The sequence below is a fragment of the Melozone crissalis genome, unplaced genomic scaffold (assembly GCF_028551555.1).
Source record: "Melozone crissalis strain CALT ecotype California unplaced genomic scaffold, PUWL_Pcris_2 ptg000045l_1, whole genome shotgun sequence".
In the NCBI taxonomy this organism is placed as follows: Eukaryota; Metazoa; Chordata; class Aves; order Passeriformes; family Passerellidae; genus Melozone; species Melozone crissalis.
Genome location: NW_026535823.1, coordinates 12,484,109 through 12,507,914, shown reverse-complemented (window position 1 = coordinate 12,507,914; position 23,806 = coordinate 12,484,109). Strand labels below are relative to the sequence as shown.

General features: G+C 40.6%; 1 protein-coding gene across 1 annotated transcript; it reads right to left on the bottom strand.

The window, feature by feature from the left end:
- Nucleotides 1-358: 358 nt before the first annotated feature.
- Nucleotides 359-23,241, bottom strand: SLC25A24 (solute carrier family 25 member 24). The gene is made up of 10 exons (XM_054285669.1): nucleotides 22,921-23,241; nucleotides 10,969-11,095; nucleotides 10,423-10,510; nucleotides 9,876-9,987; nucleotides 7,116-7,274; nucleotides 6,625-6,777; nucleotides 5,425-5,532; nucleotides 3,641-3,808; nucleotides 2,448-2,598; nucleotides 359-1,794 (listed from the first exon to the last, which is right to left on the bottom strand). The coding sequence occupies exons 1-10, from the start codon at nucleotides 23,104-23,106 to the stop codon at nucleotides 1,616-1,618; spliced, it is 1,431 nt and encodes a 476-aa protein (XP_054141644.1). The 5' UTR covers nucleotides 23,107-23,241; the 3' UTR covers nucleotides 359-1,615.
- Between the last annotated feature and the right edge of the window lie 565 nt (nucleotides 23,242-23,806).

Genomic DNA, 23,806 nt, shown 5'->3' with positions numbered 1-23,806 from the left:
AAAAAAAAAAATGCACCCCTCATGCCCACCCAAAAAAAGAAAGAATTAAAAAGAAGACCCTTAATGACCTTAACAGAATAAAGTTCTTCCTTCAGTAATCCAATTTCAGAAAGTGGTCTAAGAGCAGTTGCTTTTAGAAGGTCAAGGTAAGTATAATCTCGAATTTACCAAGATTAAGACACTACACATTACAGAAAGGAGAAAAAGAGTCTGGTAATAATTGTTAATTTATTTCAGTGTTCAGGCCTGAAGGCAACTGTGTGCCCCTCCAGACACACACACAAAAAAAAAAAAAAAAAAAAAAAAAAAGGAAGTCACTTTGGAAGGACTTGTACATGGAAATGCCTAAAGTTCTGCATTGAGGAAGGGCTGCTTTGTTTTTTGAGGAGGAGCTGTTTCTCAAGCACTAGCAGGTCTGCATGCATGCTTTGCTTTGCATGCTACATTAACACCAATCTGATGGGCACCTGAGGTCAGAACTGCCACTTGGTCACCTGGACAAAACACTTCAGTATTTTATTATCCCAATTTCACACCCACAGCCAATGTGCACAGAAGACTGATCTCGCATGACAAAGCTGTAAAAATCCTTTACATAATAATGCAATCCTCTACTGGCTAAAAGCACAGAGTGGATGTAGCCCTCTGAATAAGGGAAAGAATGGAGAGTCCAAAATGACAAGCATTCCTGTTCCCAGAGCTATGAACAGCTTACCATTGGCTGTACTGGAATTACAACCAGCTTCATACTGGATCCTCCATCCTGTTTTTAAATAGCAACTTGCACTTGTATGGAATGGATCTAACATCCAATCTTTTTCTGTTCCCGTGTATTATGATCCTATAAAACATGCAGCTGTAACCCAAATTATGCTATAGTTAATGGTGCTGACATTTACAAGTGCAATGAAAAGCAGGTCCAGTGAAGCAAGTTATCAAAATTGCTGATTGTATTACAAAAATACCGTGTAAATCCATTTGAGGTATTCTGATTCTGCAGAACAGCAGTTTCTCAGGCTCTTTAAATAATTAAAAATAAAAAGGTTTGCCTGAAGACAAAGGTGATGGGCTACATTTTAACGTGTTATTCCATCATTGTGTGCATCCAAGATGCTATTTCTTATGAACTTAACATTCAGTCTTCAAAAATAACAAAAGTGCTTACTTCTAGGCATGCAAAATGTCGCCTGTGAATTGCTTGAGTGTAGGCAGCATGACAAAACACAAAGTCACTTTCATATATTCAAGGCAGTATAAACTTCTCCTACCTTTGGTTTCATCCAAGACAAATACATGTTTAGAAAGGACAAATTAAAAAATCCCAATGAGTAAAATAAGCATGATTTCCTAAATATAAGAACATACTGCTGATTTAAAGACAGTTTCTTGATTTTTTTTTTTAACTCAGTGACATTTTAAAGTGCAATATAGGTATCTGTTTAAAAATGGTGAACCAAAATTTAAGAAAGTTTCTTCCCACTTAAGGACAAATGTGGAAGTCGCAGCATCTCTCTATAAAAATCTGTCTCTAATTGTGAGAGCAGATTACTTGAGAAAACATTATTGTTTTGGTGTTTCCAACAGCATTAGAAGCATCTCACCTCTTTCCTTCATTTCATGCTATTCCCAAATTCTGTTTCATTTTTTCATATACAACATAGCTGATGCTGACAGCGGGAAGCACTTTCATAAAATTAGGGGCTATGCCCCTATAAAGTCCTCGGAGTCCCTCTGTAGCAACAATTCTTTGAAAGAGACCAACCATGCTTAACTGTGGAGCTCCTTCCACTGAGGCTAGAACAAAAAGATAATGTGTTATAAAACAGTTCTAGTAATATTAAAAATCTCGACCAAGTCTCAAACACCTGGATCATAAGCCTACTATCTCAGGTCCACTGAAAAGAGATGTTTTAATCCCAGACATTTGGGAGATATCCATGTGTCTAAATCCCAGTGGAAAGCATTATCCACCCATGTTCCTTTGGAAATCTAGGCTCCCATCCTTAAGTCTGCAGAAACCTGTCAAACAAAAATCTCGACTATGAAACTATCCTAATGAAATACCCTACAGAGCAAACATTGCTGTCTGCCCTCTCAGGACAATTCAAGCTCTATCATTTAATCTCTAGAATTCAGAAAACATTGTAAAGTTTAGAAGAGTGCTTCCAGACTATGACAGGGCCTGTGTCTGGTAGTCTTGTATGGAATTGGCTCTCAGAATATATAAAGAACCAGTGCTTGAAATGTTCCTTTTTAAATTGAGTATAAAGAACAACAGTGTTGGGGGTAAGAAGCAGAAAGGACCAACATTAGGAAGAATTTTCCAGATACGTCCCTAGTTTTTCCAAGTTGTTTTTTTTTTTATTCCTATGTCTGTGCTAGAGCTATCCCACATGATACAATTTTCATGTGACCCCACAGAAGCATTTTCAGGAAGGAGAACTGACCTTGGGCCTGCATGCGTGTTCTGATGAGAGCCAGAGGGTAACTGGCCAGCTGGCCACACGTGCTGGACACGGTGCCACAGCCCAGCAGCACAAACACTCCTGGGTTTGCTGAGCTTGATGCATAGTGCTCTAGCCATGTACTCTTCAAGAGCTGCCAAGGTACAAAATTAAACAGTAAGACAAGAGATTTGCATTCAAAAAGGTTAACACGTGCTTCTTCACGCATAACAAATCCTGAGGGCTCAATTCTGAAAAGCACCAAATTCACTGGATCAATTTCACTACATGCTTGAAGTACACAGGTGAACACCTTAGTACCTAGAAGAGAAATCCTTAGAAGATCCAGCAGCAGGAAGGGGCCCATGCACCTGTAATACTTTGGGGAGAGGAGGTGGGAAACAACCCGGCACCCCACAGAGTGCAACGAAAACATCACACATCTGTGCACATCACCTCATGCAGAAACAAGGATGCAAACTGTAGAAAAGAAATTCCATACAGCTTTGAAAATGTTTTTTCAAACACTTCAGATGATGGCTAATGCAGTGTCAAAAAAAAGATTTGTCTAGACTAGAAAAAAAATTAGTCTGTGTGTCTGAGTTATTTGAGACACTTTGAAGCAACACATTATCTAAGGTAGATAAAAGACTTTCAGCATTGCTGGTGGGTGAAATAGGTGCCAGTTCCTCTGGAAAGGAAGGACACAGCGTTTCAAGCTTTCAAGCTCCTCAGAAAAGCTGTGTCAGCCAGAAAGAATTCTGGTAACATGCACAGACACAGAAGGAATTCAGGTTAATATAATCCACTCATAAACCTAACAACTGGCAAAAAAATGTATAAACTATCATAATATGAATATCCTTTTAAAGGCATGAATTTCCCATAAAATGGGTATGTTCCAGTCTAACAAGGTTAGGTAAGTATGAAAGCTTGTGGTACTGCCAAGGTCTTATAATCCTCTCATAGCACGTTTCCTGCTTGGTACTCTTGCATGGAAGGGCCCATCTGCCCAGGCATTCCTCAAGAGGGGCAAACAGAAACATTGAGGTCTAGTAACATCAGTGGAAAGCCTCATTTGTCTTTTAAAAATTGAATCAGCTGTAATTGTACAATAATGCACACATTCTAAATATATTTATGCTTTTTGTAAATTAATTAATGACAGCTACATGCATTCAGTGATCTAAACTCACCTCATAAACAGCAAGGTCAATGCCAGCATAAGGAATTATACCCAGAATATTAGGAATATAGCCTTTGTAGAAAGCCTTTGGACCTTCTCTTTTTAAAATCTTCTTAGCACAGTCAAACATCCCAGAATATTGTCCTGTTTTACCCACAGCCAATCTGGTCTTTAAAACCTAAAAGGAAAAAAAAAGCAGTCTTAATTACATACTATTAATTCATCTATTTTAGATATACAGTATATCTCTGCTTATTGAATCCTCTAGAACTGCTTTGCACTTTGGTGCTGCAACTCTCTTTTGATTGCTGCTAAGGCATTGTTAGCAGCAGGCTTCTTCAAGTTCTGTCCTTAGTGCAGAGCACCACACATTACTATACACTAGCTTACAAATTCTTACCTTTTAAAATTGCATTTTAGCTTTATTTTCTTGATTAAAACAGGCAGTTATTTGATCAACTTGAAGGCAACAGTGTAGGCAACATTCAATAGAAGTATTAGCTAAGGCTCAAGTGAGAGTACTAACATGCTAGCAGATGATACTTCTGATCTGGGAACACTAAAGCCTGTTAAGAAAATAATATTTCAAAAAGTATGAAACTTAGAGAGGTAGTTGAGGAATACAAGGAATAATTGTATCTCACTACTGAAACCCAGCACCTGATTAATAATGCAAGCAAGTCTGTACTGCACCTTAGGACAAAGAAATTAGTAACAGCATCCAAAAGAAACCACAGAGGAAGTTTCCTGAGCAACAATTTGGTCTACTTTAAAGCCTCATAAGATTGCATCTCCCTCAGGAATTTCCTGGCACTTGGCTTTTCTCTCTTATTTAGAAACATCCTAAAAACACTTCTAGGACAGCACCATATCTTTGTGAGGAAGACCAGAAGATATTGTAGAACAGTTCCCTTGTCTCCCCTGAACAGTGTAATCCAGACAATCTACATCATGTTTCAGTTCTTCCCTAACTTAGCTCAGCTGGGACTGACCCTCTGGAACAGCAAGGATGCTCTTTAAAGAGATCATTATTACTTCAGCAATAAAAACAGTTCCATTCCTACTGAAATCCCCACCCATGAAAAAGCTATTTAGGTTACATTTGCCATTTCTACCAAACTTGATGTTGGTACTGGTTTAGTCCCAGCCCCAACATCTATTCCAACAAGGATCTGCACAAGTGATAAACCTTGTGGAGAACCAGCAGTAAAGAAAATACGTGTTGCTTCTGTGAAATGGTGTGTTACAGTTACACTGGAGCAGTTAATATATTAACACTAGTTAAACTGCAGTGTGCAGTACCACCTACAGGTATGGCCTACAGGGGAAAGAGCAGCCAATCCACCCAGCCTGAGCTGTAGCTCTCACATCCTTCCCCCACACAGTTCTCATTATCAGACACAGCTTCCCATCATAACACAGCAGAACTTCAGATCTGTCCAAACAACACTATTCCTTGCTTACATATAGCAGGAAAAGGATTTAAGCCCAATTTACAAAATGCTTGGATACATACTGAATTATAAATGTTCTTGGATGATCTTTTTTCCTTCACTAGGTTTCATTTCAATATTGTTTTAAAAAATACTATACAGCAAAATACTACAAGAATCAGTTAGAACTTAGTATAATCTAAAATGCCTAGCACTGAAAGTCTGAAAGGAAGTCCAAAGTAAAAAAATTAGGGTACCAGTCTAGAGTGGAATTTTCACAATATTTTCAAGAGCAAAATGGGGTTTACTTAGGAAACAAACCAAACATTTTTGAGGCTCCAATGGAAGCAGATTCTCTTACCTCCATGGGATAAATAGAAGTTTGTGCTGTTGCTCCAGCTAAAGAACCAGATACAAATCTTTCAACAGTGCCTAACTTTCCATCATCCCTAGTGAGTATCTTCTTATACTGTATAGTTAAAACACAAACACATTTTTAGTAGTGGTATTATAAAAGGCAAGAGCATAGTACAAAATGTCTTTTCAAGCCGTTCTTAGTTTTTCATGCATTTACAGTCACATTTGCTAACCCAAAAAGATTCTCCAGAACACAATAAACAACATTCCAGCCTGAAAGAAGTCTTAGATTAAATACCTCAGTCACCCATAGTACCATCAGGTATTCTGCAAACAACCAACTCAAGGGTACCTACACTAAGAACTCCAGAAAACAAAGAGGAACCAAATTCCCTTGCAGATGCAGTTGTCCAATCAAAAAATGAAAGATTTCACAGAAGCACAGATTCAATTTCACAGAAGCAGTTTGAGCACTGTACATACTGTGTCATTCCATGAGTAAAGAATAATGTGCCCAAGTTCCTCTGTGGCACCAAAATCTGCTGTTCAGTCTTGCAACATCCCCAGATTTATTTGATTTTTTTTTTGTTGTTTTTATCTCCTCCTTGTACAGAGATGTGCAGTGTGCTCATTTGGTCTTACTTCAGGCACTAGCATGCCTCACAGAGCAAAAATAAATCTCATTTAAATACACCAGAATGGGAGTTCATTTTCCAAAGGAGGATTAGGCCTTAACATGATGCTTAAAGCTGATTCAGAGGTAAATATAACTCTGAAATCCAGGATGAGGGCATCATACATAGCACTGTGATATTTGACTTTAAATGAACCCCCTGTAAGTTCAGCTAGCATAATGTGCCAAGCTTTTGCCTGCTGTCACTTTGCAGCAATAATCAAGGTATTAATGCAGTACTCCACACAAGGCCATGCAGAATCAGGGACAGCTTAAAACATGTAACAGACATAATTCATTTGCACTGCTTAGAATACAACAGTAAAATCTGCCTGGTAGTAAGCATTCTATAGACTATTTTAAATCTGAAAGTGACTGAAATTATCATGACAAAATCCCCAACAAGGGGACAAGTTGGAACAAGGGGACAAGACGACGAGTCTCATATAATACAACAATGCCAATAATCAACAGTGAGAGTGATTTAGGACTTTATTTGGCTTTATTTTCATTATTGATTTATCATCCTACCTGTTCATAAGCCCAGAACTTAATAGCTGTTTCAGGAGCTATTTTCACAACATTTACACCATTTCCCCTCCAAAGGGACCGGACACCACCTTCTTTCAACATTTGCTTAAAACCGCTGGCTATATTCATTTTGTTTGACTTTGAACCATGAACCTAAAAAAAGCCAAAAGCAAAGTTACAGTACAGAACATGGCTGATTAGATTATAAAACTCATCATATTAAATTGATTAAATATATCAACTAACAAAACCATATGCACTATTGAAAAGATCTAATTTTAGTAGCACAAGTACTGTAACATTGTGCTTACATTTTTCCCACATCTATAAAATACCATTTTTATGAACACAAAAAAACCAGAAATTGTCAAAACACAGCCAGACCTCTGCAATTTAAACACTGACCTTAGCCCCCCCATTTTTTCCCAAGACATGTCTAGAAACTGAAGTGACACACTGGAAACCAAGAAATTGTTGAACATTGCACCGACCTGCATCATGACTTTGAGGCGATCTAAGGGTGCTGTGCCTGTTCGAGAGACAGCACCAGCCACTCCTCCTGCCAACAGCTGCTTCCACCACTGCCCACTCTTCTTCTCTTCCTCTGTGAACTCATCTGGAACAGTCAAACTATCTCCTATATCCAATACCTTTATGAATCCAAAGCAAAGATGTGCAAATAACTACCTCGTTCCATCACCTCAGTTTTATCCACAGTTCTAACTCCAAATGAATATGCTACTACCTAAGAATGTGCAAATAAAGTGCTAGCTACAAATAAAAAATATCTCTAATTTACATTCTATAATTAACTTGCTATGCATTGCTATTCAATGAAAAGCAACTTTAAGTGACTTCTACATAGATATTTAGCAATAACACCACAGACCCACCATTTCAAAGACTGCACCATCATCATTAAAAATTACCACAAATTTCCTCCTTGAATATGGCCCAAGCAAAGACATTCTGTCATGATCAGCAGTCCTTTAAAGTCAGCACTAAAGCTCAAATGCTTATATGTTGCAGCTAACCTTTCACCAGACAGTCTTGTGGGATTACTTTGGTAATCTCCTAAGGTTGCTAACAGGAGATTTCTCTCACGGTAATTTATTCACACATGTGGGATGTCTCCTTCTCCCAGACTCCCCAGCATTTTAAAGCAGGGTTTTAACAGCTGATATATCAGAGCATTCTATTTCCAGTGACTGCTGGTTCTTATCTTACCAAATGAATAGTTTGACAGATGCCTTATAGATTTTATTATCATCAGTTATACTCAAAGACACATATAATTACTTTTTTCAGCTGTAGGAGTTTGACATTTCACTAAGGGGGGGCACATTTGTATTGCCATTGGATTTGATCAAAGAACAACATTAATATATGTTTTAATGATAAAACTAAGACATAACACTATGAAATCTCACATGTCACTTTTGCTCTTAAGTGTAACCTATGATCATCATATATGAGAAAAAGTATACTGTAGATAATACAAATCTGCTATTACACATAAATTAAATTTATAAAAAGAACAAAATTGTATTAATAACTGATAAGTACTGATCAGAAAGCGTGTTAGCTGATAAACCTTTGAACTACCATTGATTTTCATTGTGACATTATATCCCTAATTTATGCTGCATTCTCTCTCTGTCAGTAGATAGAATACTGTCCTGGTCATTTAGGACAAAAACTGCAGAGTGTAAACATAGCCACTGAACAAAAAGGATAAGCACCACCTATTCTGGATATTGAACACAGAAGAGAAATTGGAAAATTCTTTATAAAATAAAGAAAATTCTTTATAAAATTCTTTATAAAATAATTGGAAAATCCTTTCATCTTTCTTGCATTTGAGGTTTCAAAGTAAATTGCTCAACTATGGAGACATCAAAAGATCAATCAAAACTCTCAAAACAAATTCAGTGTTCTAAGAGATATTATGCATATCTACCAGGGTTTAAACCTTGTGTGTACTGAGATCTAAACACAACTAATGAAGACAAAAGATAAATTTGAGGGCGTTTATAACAGAAAGGCCACAGCTACCATAGTAATTCTATGCCAATGTAACCATGTGCTTGGAAGGGTCTGATAGCAATTATACAATAAAAACAGAATTGTAAGAGCTGTCTGTAAATGCCAGCCAGGCTGGGAGGTTTCACATCTGCTCTTATCTCAAAGACCAGCTGTGGTGCTGGATTTTGCCTGCTGTGATAACTGGGTCATCAGCTGACTGCAACACCAGGATCACAGCAGACTCCCTCAGTTGTTTCTTGGGGGCAACTAATGACATTGCATAATAAAAAACAAACAATACAGATCTTATGTGTAATATTAGTAAGGAGCATTTTATGAAAGCAAAGGTTTTTTCCACTAAGCAAGCTAGGACCAGGACAATTTGATCTCATAGCAGTGCTTCAAGTGCTCTCTTCAGCAAACAGGGAGCTAACTGCCTTTTGGCAAGCATTCCTCAGCTGAGGTTGTACGGTGTCAAACACTCCAAGCTCTCAGATCTCATAAAATGTTTTTTATTATGGAAATGCTGACTAATCCCTGGAGATATAAATGGTCTCACTATATTCAAAGGCATCCAACCTTACTTTATTTCCTCCAATAATCTACAGGAAGGATATTTAGCAAACAGGATTACTGTTGGTTTACTTACTTCATTATTGTTCTTAAAAATCAGTCACTGAGGTGTTAACAGCTCCATGCAATAAAAACTTAAATTTCTCTGCACAGTGGATATTCTGTATGCTTAAATTAAATTCTACGGCACAAAAGAGCATGATGTGCACAGAAAATCACCAGTCAAGACACCAGTGATTTTATGATAATTATAATGATAGTACATAATGCAAATACTAATTTCAACATAAGAAACAGCTAAAATATCTATATAAGTTATTTCAACGAATGAAATCGTACTGTAATGTGAAAAGAAAAATATTTAATTGTGGTTATTATTTTTCTGTAAAACATCTCCAAAAGAGGAAAAAGATTCTGTCCTAAGAATTACTGATAATTATTTGCAAAGTTTAGATGATGATGTTCGTTCAGAAGGAACTCATCTGACACAATCCTGCTTCTAAATGGGACAGCATGAAGTGAAAAGGAAAACCAAACAATACAGATATGCTTGAAACACAACAAGTGTGAAGCTGTTATAGTCAATATCACAAATTAACACATCAGAGATGAACTTAAGAGCTGCACAAGGTTAAAAGGGAAGTTGAACTTACAGTGGAATGTTTCCAATATCGAATTATCTCTTCAATGTCTGTAGCTGGATTAAACATAAAATGATCTCTCCACTCATTCCAGTCTACTGTCATTGTCCCATCAGCATCAATACTGAAAAGAAATTGTACAAAACTATATAAGGAAATAGTAATGGTGGGGTTTTGTTCTGGTTTTTTTTCTTCCTCCTCCCCCCTCTTTTTTTAACTTGACTTATCACATCAATAACAACTGTAAATTCCAAACTGACTGTAAATTCCATATAGTGACTTCAAGGCTGAATCTGCCACGGCCTTTCAAAACTATGCTTCTCTTATCCAAGTGCATCAGTCCTATTCCATTTAAAAACATAATACAGTGCTTCCTTCTATCAACAACCTTTACAGAGAAATAAAGCCACATTCTCCTCCCAGAACCAGATGCTCCAATAGTAACTAGCAACACCTTTCAAAGTCATAATCCCATTTATCCCCCTCTCTGAAACAGAAAAATATAGAAATTAACAATACAAGGAAGATTAAGCTGCCTCAAAAAATAATAATTCCTGACCTTTGCAGGATCTTTTCTGCCTGTTTTTCTGAAATGTTTATACCCAATATCTTGAGGGACTGGACAACTTCTGAGGCTTCAATTTTTCCTTGAAACATTAAAATAAAGATGATACATATTTAAAATGTGGATCTTAGCACCTTGGAGCTCATTGAAACAGTTGAATAATTGCAAAGATGATTTAAAAATCAACTTAGCACAGATGACGTGTTTTCATTGTCTACTACAAGGACAAAGCAAATAGGATGCAAATATACAGTTAGTTAAAAACAAGTTTACCTTTAATAGCTAGAAATAGTCAGAAATTTCCTCACAGTTTCTCCATCTGGGGAACAAGGAGCCCCAGTTCAGTGTACGTGGAGAAAATAGAAAGAATAAAGACTATTTTTTTTTTAATCTATAGCAAACTCTAATTATGATCATGTTAAGGAAAAGAAGGATTCCATATTCACAACTTTTTTTCCAGTCAGACAAATCTAAGTTACACTACTTTCAATGCAGTTTCTTCAGACAATGTTTGAACAAATAAAATAAATCAAGGTATACCATCATTGTTTTTGTCCAGGCTCTTGAATGCCAGTTTCATCTTTTTCTCATGTTCTTTAAGGTACTGCATAAATTCTTCAAAATCCAGCTGTCCATCCTGGTTAGTATCCCCAGCTTTAAAAATTTTCTATTGAGACAAAAATGAGTATTTTATTTGTCCAAATTACAGCAGGTCACAAAGCATAATTTCATTTTCAGAATTTAACACTCTCCCTATTTGCATAGGGAGAGAAAACACTTGGCAGCAAATATAAATTTAAGAAAGTATGATTTATTATTTTACATAACTTTTCTGTGCAGAAATTGTAAGGTTTCTTACCAGCATTGGCAAGTTATACCTACAGGTATCAAAAAATTTGTGGAGGAAGAGGTTGGGGACATGAGAAAAACCTGAGAGAGAACAAGTTTAAGCCTGTGAGCTTCCTGTACATGAAATTTGTCAGTAAAATAAGCAGAAGCTTGACTATCATCTTAATAAAGTGATCTATTAATTATGAATTATAAAGATAACAAATACAAACAGCAATTAACTCTTTAAATGCTGACCAAAAACTTACAAAGATCTTGCCCCACTGGCACATGCAGCCCTGAATGTTTGAGAGAACACAGCTTTCTGCATCCAACTGAAGCCCTGACTACAATTTTAAACAAACACAAACACACTTATCTTCCTTTCTTGCACGTGCTTCCTAGGAACTGTCCGGCAGATAGAAACACTTCATGTAAAATTAACTATGCATTGAATGCATGGTATGCAATTGCCAGGACTGCAGGAAACAAGTCTCAAACACAGCCCTGGCAGACATCTCCCGACCAACAAAGGGCCAGGAAACTTCACCATCTCCAGGTGTGAAAACTTCACTTGTTAGAGAAGGGCAATTACAGCAGCTCTGCAAGCAGCAGCCTGTGATTGCTGAGGCTTGTGCTCAAGGCAAAGCCAGGGAAGCTCTGCAGGGTTTAGGAGCTGGGCTTCACACCCCAGCAAGGGTGGCTCTGGGCACAGAGAGCCAAGGCCACAGCAGGGCCACGGCCGCTGCCATCGCTCCTCGTGCTGCCACAGCACTGCCCTCTCCTCAGGCAGGATGTGCAGGAAACCAGCCCAGAGCCCTGCTCCAGAACACAAGAGTTAAGGGAAAATGATGTCTTATCCCCTCCTTTGGACACTGGTCCCTGTGGGTTCCCTCGATGTGCAGAATCCTGGGGGGAGCACTGAGCAGCAGACAGGAGACCAAGGTGACAGCACCATCTCCTCACTAACGGCAGATTCACAGCACTGAGATTACATGCAGCACAGACGCTGAAAAGCAGCAAAACTGAACAGCCTTGCTCAGCTTCAGTCCTGTGCAGATCACACAAGGCCAAGAATGGAGCAGCAGAGCACTGGGCTTTTGTGCACAGTGAAGGGAATTGCAAAAATCCAGCACAGTCAGCTGCGTGTGCTCCTGCTTCTTGAAAAACTCACCGGTGCCCTTCTTTTCTGCAGCTGAAATTCTTCCAAATTTCAAGCATCAAAAATTCTTCCTCCTGTCTTCTATTCAGCAGAATGCCTTGTGCGACTGTAGTTTCTGAATAAAGTAACCCTCAACAAGATTTGAATGGCTGTTCTAATCTGCAAAATCTGGGTTTTATTCTGTTTATTCCTCTTTAATTAGTAGAGGTACTCAAAAGACCAAAGTCCAACAAGTTCTAGGCTACAGAAACTAAACACTAAGGAAGCAGAAAACTGGTGTATTTGTTGCAGGAGTCTGAAAAAGACTGAAAGCATCTACGTACATTTATGTTGCCTCCTTCATCTTCCCTATCATTCCACAAAAATAATGTACTTCAAAGCTTCATCTCAAAAAATCAAAATTTATAAGATGATCAAGGATTTCTCAACAAAAATGAGCAAACTGATGTGGTATGCCAGTGAAATGAGCAACTTATTTACCTTCCATAATACAGCAAGTTGTGCACAATAAAAATCAAATCAAGATACTACATATTCAGATAACTGTGATTTGGTATCACCTTTGAAAAACAGTGTTCTTATTACAGTCGTAAGTCCAGCTTGATTGTAATTTCTATTAATAACCTGTCAGCACAGATAGATATAGTCATCAATTCAGTTCCATGCCTCTGTCAATACAGTTAGAGCTGTTCAGAATTTTCCATCACAAAAAAAAAAGTTAGTTTACATTTACAGATATTTATGGATACAGTCCTGACCACAACCTTCTAACAAGAAATTAAGAAAGGCTAATAGATTATTCATTAAAAAAAAAAAAATCCAAACAAAAAACAAACCAAACCCCACCATTAAAAACTACTCTAGTCTGAAGAGTCCCCTCTCAAAGACACTCAATCCCAAGGCATCTTTTACTCCACTCATGGCACCTCATGCTGCAGGGTCCGAGCGTCCTGCTGGGCTCCCACACCCTCCTGAGAAGAGGTGACTTATGTGACACTTGGAATCACTGTGTGTGAGATCTGCTCCACATCAATTGTTACTGTTCCCAGTTGCTTCCTGAACTACACAAACCAAAATGCAGAACAAGGAAAGTGGTTTTCTGTCTCACGTATCTGTGAGGACAAATCTTGAACTTAATTATAATTATAATAAAACCTCCACTGCTGAGGATAATGTGAGCCCAAGAAAACAAGAACTCCTAGTTAGTTTAGAGAGCTGGTAATTTCTGTATGTGAAGGGGGCACCTTTCAGTTCATCTGCCAAATAAATGCATTCCATATTGCAACACTGAGAAAATGGTAAGCACAAACATATTCTACATCTCCTACTTTTGTTTTGACAGTTATTTTCCAGACTTCAAGTCAGTCTCAGCCACTCTCAGTGAAGCAGAACAGAAATGACAGGGAACAAAAATATATTGCACATGTGTTTTTCTCTCAGTTCAAATCTAAAAAGCTCACACAAACAAAAGCCTCTTGCTGTCTGTGAGGTGAACTAATTAGGTGGGTGTTAAAGTTTCAGATTAAAATCAGTAATTTGCAAGTTTGTGGAACTAAAGAAACACCAAAAGAAGTTTGTCTTCTACTTGGCAGGCAGAAACTTCCTCCTGGGGGATTCCATGCTCCATGGGCACAGCCAGCACAAAGACACCTCTGGATTCCGTGGGGAGCCTGGCACACTAAGTCCTCAGGACAAACTGCCCCTTCACAGCATCAAATAGTAATTCAAGCTGGAAGGAACCTCTGGAGTGCATTGAACTCAACCTCAGCTGAAAGCATGTCTAATTAGATCTAATTCCATCAGCTTGTGTGGGACCACATCCAGCTGAGTCTTGGACATCTTCAAGGAAGGAGATTCCACAGCCTCCACAGCAAACTACAGCATCAGTCAATCGCTCCCCACTTCAGTTCAACACTGAATCCAACTCTGCTCTTCTGCATTTAATATACCATTAGATTTTGTATAATTACAGCCACTTGTCACTCTCCCAGTGCCTGGGTCACCAGCTTCTCAGATGGAGGAGAACTGGATGCATTTTAAAATAGGCATGCTTACAATAGAGCGGGAACCAAGATGCCAACACTCGCCTACAAGTCCTGGGAAACAATGTTTGGCATGCCTGCCACATAAAACCTGCCATTTGTTACTGCCTTACTGTGGGATCAGCTCACCTTTACAAAGGCTCAGATCCAAATGTTTATTTTTTCAAGGCACACCATTTTTTTTCTCATTGCCTAGAAACTGTGATCCCAAGCAGTAAGGATAATTCACTGGGTAAAATGAAATGGTGACCACATAAAGAATTGTTAATTACTGATAGATACAGGAAGACAGGTTAGATGATGACATGGGCTATAGCAATGTATGCTTGCAGCCCAGAAAGCCAAGCATATCCTGGGCTGCAGAAAAAGAAGCAAGACCAGCAGCTCAAGGGAGCTTCCATCTCTCTACTCTGCCCTCATGAGACCCCATCTGGAGTATTGTATCCAACTCTGCGGTCCCCAGCACAGCAAAGGCACAGCCCTGGTGCAGCAGGGCCTGAGGAGGCCCCAAAGGTGATCAGAGAGCAGGAGCACCTCTCCTGTGAGATGCCTATGAGGAAAGGCTGGAGTTTTTCAGACTGAGGATGAGAAGGCTTCAGGGAGACCTTACTGCAACCTGTTGGTACTTGAAGGGGCTTTTATAAAAAGACACAAACATTTTAGCAGGGCCTGTAGCTACAGGACAGGGAGTAATGGTTTGAAATGCAATGAGTGGTGATTTAGATTACATATAAGGAAGAAGTTTTTTATTATGAGGGTGATAGAACACTGGCACAGGTTCCCAGAGCCTGGCAGATGCTCCACCCCGGGAACATTTGAGGTGAGGCTGGGTGGGGTTCTGAGCAACCTGATAGCAGCAACCTTCCTGTATTGCAGGGGAATTGGGCTACAAGACCTTTTAAGAGTCACTACCAATCCAAACAATGCTTTGATTCTGTGATCTTTCTTTTTAATGCTACAGGCCTTCACACAGACTAAAATGCTCCTGGGCTGACCTATTTGCTCATGACACCATCACCTTTGTCTTTCCTCCTCTTTTCTTCATAATTCTACGATTTTTGTTCTTTTTCTGTTGCATATTTTGTTAGTACAGCTACTTTCCAAGTCCTGCACAACGAGGCAACACCAACACAAGAGGCCACAAGCAGACTGAAACACTGAAGGTATTTTTTTTTTAAATTCTCTATTATATAAATCATGTCACAGTGTTGAATTCCTACTCCACCAGAAGACCTCTGTATTTGGTGTGGAAATGTAAGTCAGTCAGCAGGTCTGTTAAAAAAAAAGAATTACAGACAGGCTTTATATACACATCAAAAACTCCCTACCTTTCTCTGTAAGTGTCCTGATGAATTATTACATTGCTCTATGCCAAAGTTTTGAACTTCAATACATTCATGGTTACAACATAAAGGCAACGAATGCAATACACTAATAATCTTGATGTTTTTATGTAGACTTCTTTTAAATTCACAGTCTGATTTTTACTTTATTTAGTATCATTATTTGTGTATTGTGCATGAGCCTTTACATTCTGTTTACAAAACTGAACTGTGCATGAAAGGTGGGGCTGCTGAGTACAAAGGATTACCAATCTATTCATTAGCTTGTTATTTCAGCTAATTAATATAATGTAAAGAATATTAAATAGGAAGTGATTTATCAAGAAGTTATTTGCTTCCTATCATGCTATCTACAAGACACAAGCATAAAACAGCACTTCAAGATACATCACTGGTGCAAGCAGCAATTACGTGTTCTGCAATCTGCAAGCAGAGTTCCAAAGGGCACAGATACAAATGCTGCATACAAAGAACTCCAGCACCACAGTAAGAACATCATCATGTCTTTAGACATTCACACTTCACATTTGCTTTTACAGCAAATTTCACATATGCTTTTAAAATCAGAGTTACTATATATAAAACCAATCATGATACTGTTTTTTCCCCTTCTTCAATTCTTTTCCTCTTAAGTATATTTTTAGCCATTCACATAGCTCTGCAGTCTACAGTTTTAAGTCATTCATCTGTAATATTACTGGATGCCAAATTCAGTCCCAGCTTGTCGGATTTTCGGCTGTTCAGATGGTCTGGGAAGGCCCAAGGTGGCCTTGGGCAGCCCGCGCTCCAAAGGACGAGAAGGGACTTCAGATCTTTTCTCGGTCTCGGTGTTTATTAAATGCTTATCTAAAAGATTTTCTCTTGGCCTGACAGAGTTCTGCTCAGCAGTCAGCCATGGGCACACACTGAGCCCCCCGGGGCGGTCACTTATCTTTATACTCGGAGTTACGTATACAATATTTATCATTTTTCTCCAATACCCTCTACCCTTATTAACCAGTGTTCTTTTAGTAAGGTCCAATCCCAGAGTGCCAACATCACCACAGAAGATGGAGGCCAAGAGGAAGAAGAAGAAGGAGAAGGGCACGCCCCAATTCCTCCATCTTACCTCTCTAGACCCCCCTGTACAGAAATCTTAAACCCTGTATCTCACACTCCAATTAACTTATCCCTTCACCATTCACCCCGGTGAAATCCTCCTGTCCTCATACTGATGTCATCTCCCATGTGGGATCAAAGTCCAGCCACCAGACATTTCTGGCAACATTCCAGGACTCCCGAGCCCCCCAGGGGTGGTCTTGGTCACCCTGCACCCCAGTTCTGAGAGACTGAGATCCCACACCAGCTGAAATATACACAGCACTTGTCCCTTTACTGGACACATAGTGGACAATAGTCTTTTTCCTATTTATATCTGCTAAGACTACACAAATTTATGCAGACTATGATAACCCAAAATCACTAGCAAAGATTATATTAAAATCAGCCTTGTCAAACCACATCAGCTGGGAGATAAATCCAGCAAAAAGGGACAGGGCCTGAGGATATGTTCTCACAGCATTACAGCCCAGCGAGCCCCATAACACACGAACTAGACTGACACTTCACCTCCAGAAATCCAGCACAACACTGGGTGAAAGCAGAATTTGCACTGCCTCTAAAGGCTCACAACTTCTCCAAATTCAGCATTCATTTTTACTCTCTTGCCTCCCAAAGGATACTACCAACATGTAAATAGTATCCAAGCAGGCCCTTTAAGCCTGCTGCAGACAGACATTAGGAGCCCCCCATTCCAGTAGAGCGCAGCCAATGTTGCTATCAGCTGCAGAGCTTCCCCTTCCTGTTCCCTGTCCTAAGCACTGCTCTTCCCTGCAGCAGGACAGCACTGGTAGAGACTTCCCCCTGGTCCATTTCAGCTAACAGAATCTCTAGAAAACGGGACAAAAAAGGACAAGATGCAAGCGTGAGTATGCACTCCCAAAATGCCTCGCAGAGGCTGCTGCTTCAGGACCTGGATAAACTCTCTCAACTCATAGCTATGAATTAAATTTCAAGAATCTGAAACAGCATACATGGAAGATGCAAACTATTCCTTGAACTTTCATTCAGCATTCTTTGCAAGTTACACTAGTATTTTTGACTTTGAGCATACTTGGTAGACTAAGCTTTCCCATTAAATAGGACAACTCTGCTACTGAGGCATCCCAGCCATAGTAATTTCAAAAGATTTAAGAGTTTTCCTTGTTTGTTCACCTGGAACACACTGCTGTCTCAGGGATTTAGCAAAGCATTTCAACACAGTGGTTAAGAGAGGTCTCAGAGGTGAGGCTTCCCATATTTGGGAATTCTTGGCATTCTTGCACTTTGCAGCAACAGGAGGAAGACTTAATCACTCACTGTACCCTGTCACTGTTGAAGAAAAAAACCTATCAAGTTAGTATTAAAAAATAATTCATTTTAAATGCATTTTATCTCCTTGGATGTTTGAAGTGTTATGAAAACAAATTTAAGATTTATCTTGCTCTTTCATATGGAGATTTGGAGAGTAAAGCACGTATCAGTTAAAAGCTTCTGAAGCTGTATACATAGAAATGAAATAATGATTGACATGTTTGTTTACAATGGAAGCAAAGTAAATTGAATACATTCAATTTCCAATTTACTAACTGAACACATTACTGAAGATATTTGTGGTATTTCACAAGTCCCCATTACCATCATAATCATCACAGCTACTATGACCAGAAAAGGGAAGTTTAAAGGAACTAAACGGCTCCAGTTTTCTACAATCACATGACATGACATCTGTTTTGGTAAAAGGTTGAAGATGCCAGACTACTCTATATCTATAATTTAGATTTAGAGTATAAACCAGGTTTTGGGCAAACTCTTAAGGTGAGAGAGAGCTTCAATTCATATAAAGAATGACACAGGGACCGGGAGGTACTGAAGCTTTTAAGACTGTGGGTCTCCATATCAGGTATGATAAATTCTAAGAGTGGATACAGTTTGATACAAAATACCCATATATCTTCCTTCAAGTTGCCAAAGTAATAATTGTTTCTTCTGTTTCTAGCCAAGCTACAACATGCTTCAGGAGGCGTCAATTACTTTGGTCTTCTACCCTTCTAATTTTACCACATAGGGGAAGTTACCAAAATTTAAATAAGTGCAAATATCTTAATAAAGGAGTGGAGAAATACTTAAGGACACATTTAGGTGTGTGCTTTCTGGACTAAGAACTGCTAGGGAAAGCTCAAGCTGTGAAGCACTATCTAGCTGCAGGTTTTAGAGGCCGGAGAAAAGCACAAAAGGAAACAATACACACCTGGGCCATTCTCAGCCATCCCCATGCTGAGACACAGCAGCAGAACACAGCACAGAAGCCTGCCTCACCTGGCAGAATTCTGAATTTCCTGTGGTTTACATGCAGAAACATACTTCAGGTGTTCTGAGTATTTTTAGACATGATTGGACTCAAATTTTCAGAACCAGTCAATGACTCTAAATTGACCATTTAGATGGCCACTGTTACAGGTGTGCATTACAACAGTCTGATTGTTGTGAATTCAGTCTCATTAGGCCCTCTCTCCACCTCACAGGAGTCCCTTGACGCTGTTTCTTTATCTGAAAGAGCTTTAATGTGGCCAAAGGCTTATATCAAAATGTTAAGAGAGTAAGTCCAAATAAGACCATTAGGCTGGTTCCAGAATGTAGTTATTCATTTCAGTAACATCTTCCTAGTCCAGAACTCAATGTATAAATAGCACCTGAATTTGAATACATGGCTGTTCCTTTCCCAAACTGAAGCTTGAAATATGGGGTTCACCTCCTACAGATTTACTGTAAGGACTGACTGCAGCAGAAGGAAAGGATGAACAAAAATAGTACTTCATCCAACCACTCACACCATTTATGGTGCTCCCGCCCACAAGACTCACAGCATTCTGAAGACACAGCATGAGATCATTTGTGATCTGATCCCTGCATCTACTTTGTGTCCCTGCTTATCAAAGTCACTGTACAATAGCTGTTCATATTGCTTGGAGAGCAACATTTGATAGTTACCACCCTGAATTCCTCCTTCATAGATAATGACGCATCATATCAGGAATCTTTTGCAAAGTAACCCATTCCTGGCAGGTGATATCCTACAATATAAAATTAGGAGTCACCCTGGCAGCCTCCAAGCAGCACACATTGCAGATTTCTCAGTCATTTACTTTTGTCTGTCCGATAGTGCCAAAAGGCAGGTCAAGCAGAACACAGTCAGGAGGTTCTGTCAGGTTGAGCTATGGAGGAAAAAAGATTCTTCCTTAGAGGGAAGCAAGCCACCTCCAAAGCTTACCACACAGGTTCACAGCTGATGGAAGGTGCACACCTGCAGTCTATTACTCAAATGGATAGTAGCTTTGTTTCTTTTAAAAACATGCATATTCCTTCTAGAAAGGAACTGCACTTGAAGACAAAATTGCAAAACAGTACTAGTAGCACAAACACTATACTGTGAAGGTGGTACAATTTTGGATCAACCAACTGACTTTGCACTGAAACCCAGGAACACTCAAAGAGTCCCTTTTCCACAGGTTAGCCAGAAAGCAGCTGTGCAGCTCAGAAGGACAATGCCCAACACTCCCAGGTATATGCATTTCATCCTACGTGTTGGAAGCCAGCCTTGCAAGAGATTTTTGAAAACCTAACACAGACCAACATCAACAAAATGAGGCTTGAGTCTCTGATGCACCAAAACTGACACTGCTCTAGGATATTCCCAGCTCTGTCCACGCCATGGTGCCACTGTGCTGGCAGGGCTGAGCAGTTCAGTAGAAAACACTTTGCCCCATCATATGATATTTTTATTTCTCAATTCCTTACTCATTAGTTGTTAGTAATTATAAGACTACTTCTGCCTCTCCAAATGTGATAATTCAACATCTCACTTCATTAATAAAATACCTTTTTACCAAGCAGTAAGAAAAATGAATTGAACATCACTTTAGAGCTTGAAGTGGGAGAAGGCAGCATTGAGCTGCAAGAAAGTACAGGAAGCAGATTAGCCACAAAAAGGCAGGAAAGACACAGAAGGCAAGACTCACTGAGGCTCTCATATTACAAGAAGTCCAGTTATTAACAGGTACACAGCACTGCTCTGGTGTCTGCTTCCAACTGTGCCCATCCTGGTGTAAAACACCGAGCACACAGAAGTTTCCCTGCACTCCAACACTTCTTCCACCCCTCCCAAATGAGAGGATGACTCATGGCTTATATTGTTTACTCCGTGTGTCTTTAGCAACTAAGGCAGCAGTTCCTGCTCTCAGTTACATCCAGGTATGTCTAGGTTATGCCTATCTGTTTCATGGGTATCCCTTTCAGTTTATCCTGAAGCAACTGCGAATAATCTGACACCTACTCAGACATGCACTATAAATGAAGATCACTGATTTTGAGAAAGAACTTGGAACTTAAATTCTAAGTCGCTCAAATATTCAGCAGCACACCAGGGCTTTCAGTGAATTATGTGGTAAGACCACCTTTGTTAAACACCAGAAAATTAGCTGGCCACCTGTTTTGCTGTTGTTCAATATAAGTAAAACCCCCAAACTGTTACAGTCAAACTGGTACAACAGGTTTACAACATTGTGTGTATAAATGTGTGACTGGAGTTCATAGCTAGCATGCTCTGAACACTGACAACTCTCATGGATAACCAAAAAGGCCAACCTGTCCCTCCTTTAATGACAAAAACCTAAGAACCCAAAAGGTGCCTATTGTAAAGGTGATTTTGACCAGCAGCAACACTGAAGTCAAAGTGTGCTTTCATTTATACTCTTGAATAAACACCATTCAACTCAAGAGGCCTGTTGGATACTTTTCTCTTAAGTATAGGAGACAGAGAATTAAATATAACAGAAGGAGGCAAAACAGAAACGAAATAACCAGACCACAGGGAAAAACTGTCACACAATCCGCAAAAGGTCACTGAATTATTGACCCAAACCACCTTTTAACAATGGAGTTGAAATTTAAGTTCCTTTTCCTGCACCTCCTTCAGAAAGTATGCAACAGCTAGTACAGGCACAGCAGTGGAATGCCATGGAAACATTCTTTAAACTGAAACAAGCAGAATTGTTACAATAGTAGCTTCCCCCACACTTCTCACGTGTACCTGCTCATCCTAAATAAACCCACGTGTGTTTTGTCAGCACAGACTTGCCTTACTACACAAACACTTGCGCCCACAGAATTGTGTATTAAATGATTTTATGTGCTGATCCCTGGGGATTACTGAAAATAATTAGGAAAGAGAACTTTCTTTTCCAGGTAACAGGTCAAGCCTGCTAGTGTAAGTCAGCATCACACTGGAATGCTTGGTGACTTAAGTTTTACTGACTTCTGAGGTCACAACATTGATACAAGGGCCAAAGGAATGTTATAGTCCAACCGATCACTGCAGAAGCCACACCACGAAGAACTTCAGCACTGCCAGTTTCATGGTTTGATGGCCGCTGTTAAAAGTGTGCATTTTCTAATAAAGGACCTCGATATCTGACAACAGTCCACGTCAAGAAGAATAACTTCCACGTCTATGTGTCTAGCTTCAAAACCTAGTTCTGAAATTGCAACCTACAGCTATGCAGGTTTCCACTACCTGCTGCCCAAAGCAAACCCTAACTTGCTCCGATCGAGATTATGCATGGGTGGAGTGGCGGACAAAAGCTGTAAACTACCATCCTTTATCGCGCCGGAAGAGGAATGTGCTACCGAATATCACTCAACAAGAAATCAAAGGATGTCAAAAGTCCACACATGATGAGTAAACCCACTTGGCAGAGGAGCCGCCGACAGCTGTACGCGCTCGGGACCCTTCGCCTACAGCCCGGGGCGTGCCTGTAGAACACGGTCCCTGGCGCTGGAACTGCGGCCCGGGGAAGGAAAACGCCAGGCCCGAGGCCGCCTCCACCAAGGAGCGGCCCCGGCCGGCGGACGCGGCTCCCGGGCGCGCTGCAGCCCCGGCCGGGCCGCGCCCCGTCCCCCGGGCAGAGCCGGAGCTGCGGGCGGCGCCGCCTCTCCTCCCTCCCTGCCCAGGGCTCGGCAGCGGCCGCGGGCCCGCGCTTACCTCCTCCGCCTCCTTCCCCAGAGGGATGCCCATGGCCCGGAGGCCCGTCTGGAGCTCGGCAATGTCCACCCTCCCGTCTTCGTTGAGGTCCAGCTTTCGGAAGAGGTTGGCGTAGCGGGACTCGCCATCCCTGTTCCCGTCGCAGGCGGCCGCCGGCAGCAGGAAGCCTCGCAGGAGCTGGAACATGTCGGGGCCGTGCAGCGCGTACAGACGGACAGCGTCCCTCGACTCCCGCCGGCTGGGCGCGGACGAGACACGGCCCGCGATGCTGCCAGCGCTCGCAGCTGCCAGGGGAGGGGAGAGCAGCGAAGGGCCGGCCCAAGCCCGCCCGGCGGCGAGGGGCGGAGAGAGGGCGGGCGCGGCGGGGCTCGCTCCGCCCGCCCGCCCTCAGCCCCGCCGCCGGGCGCGGAACGTGCGCTGAGGAGCGGGGGCGGCCCGCAGCCCCTCGGGCTCCTCACAGCGCTCCCGCCCGCGCTTACGCGCTTCTAGCAGCCCAACGCTTCCAGCTCAGTCAGAGAAATCCCACAAACACTGCAGAATACCTAGTTTGGATACTTAGGCTCATCCTAGTTTAGCGGTGGAGAGCTCAGCTGAAAGGGTATGAAGAGCATCCCAGCCTAAGTGCAGTCTGAAAGAGCTGGGCTACTTGGCCTAACAGAATAAACACCAGAAGAAGAAACGTCTAGAGTTTTTTTCTTCATAATGGCTTCATAAATAAATTAGAGGAGTTAATGGAAAAGTGCACAGGTGGTCTAAGAGTAAATGGATAGAAAATGTCACCAAACAGTCTCTCTTTCCACAAGAGAGTTGCAGTGAAAAGAAATTTCAGCTGCCACTGAATTGAGCCTTGCTTTCCTGGTGCATATTCAGCCAATACACGGCCATG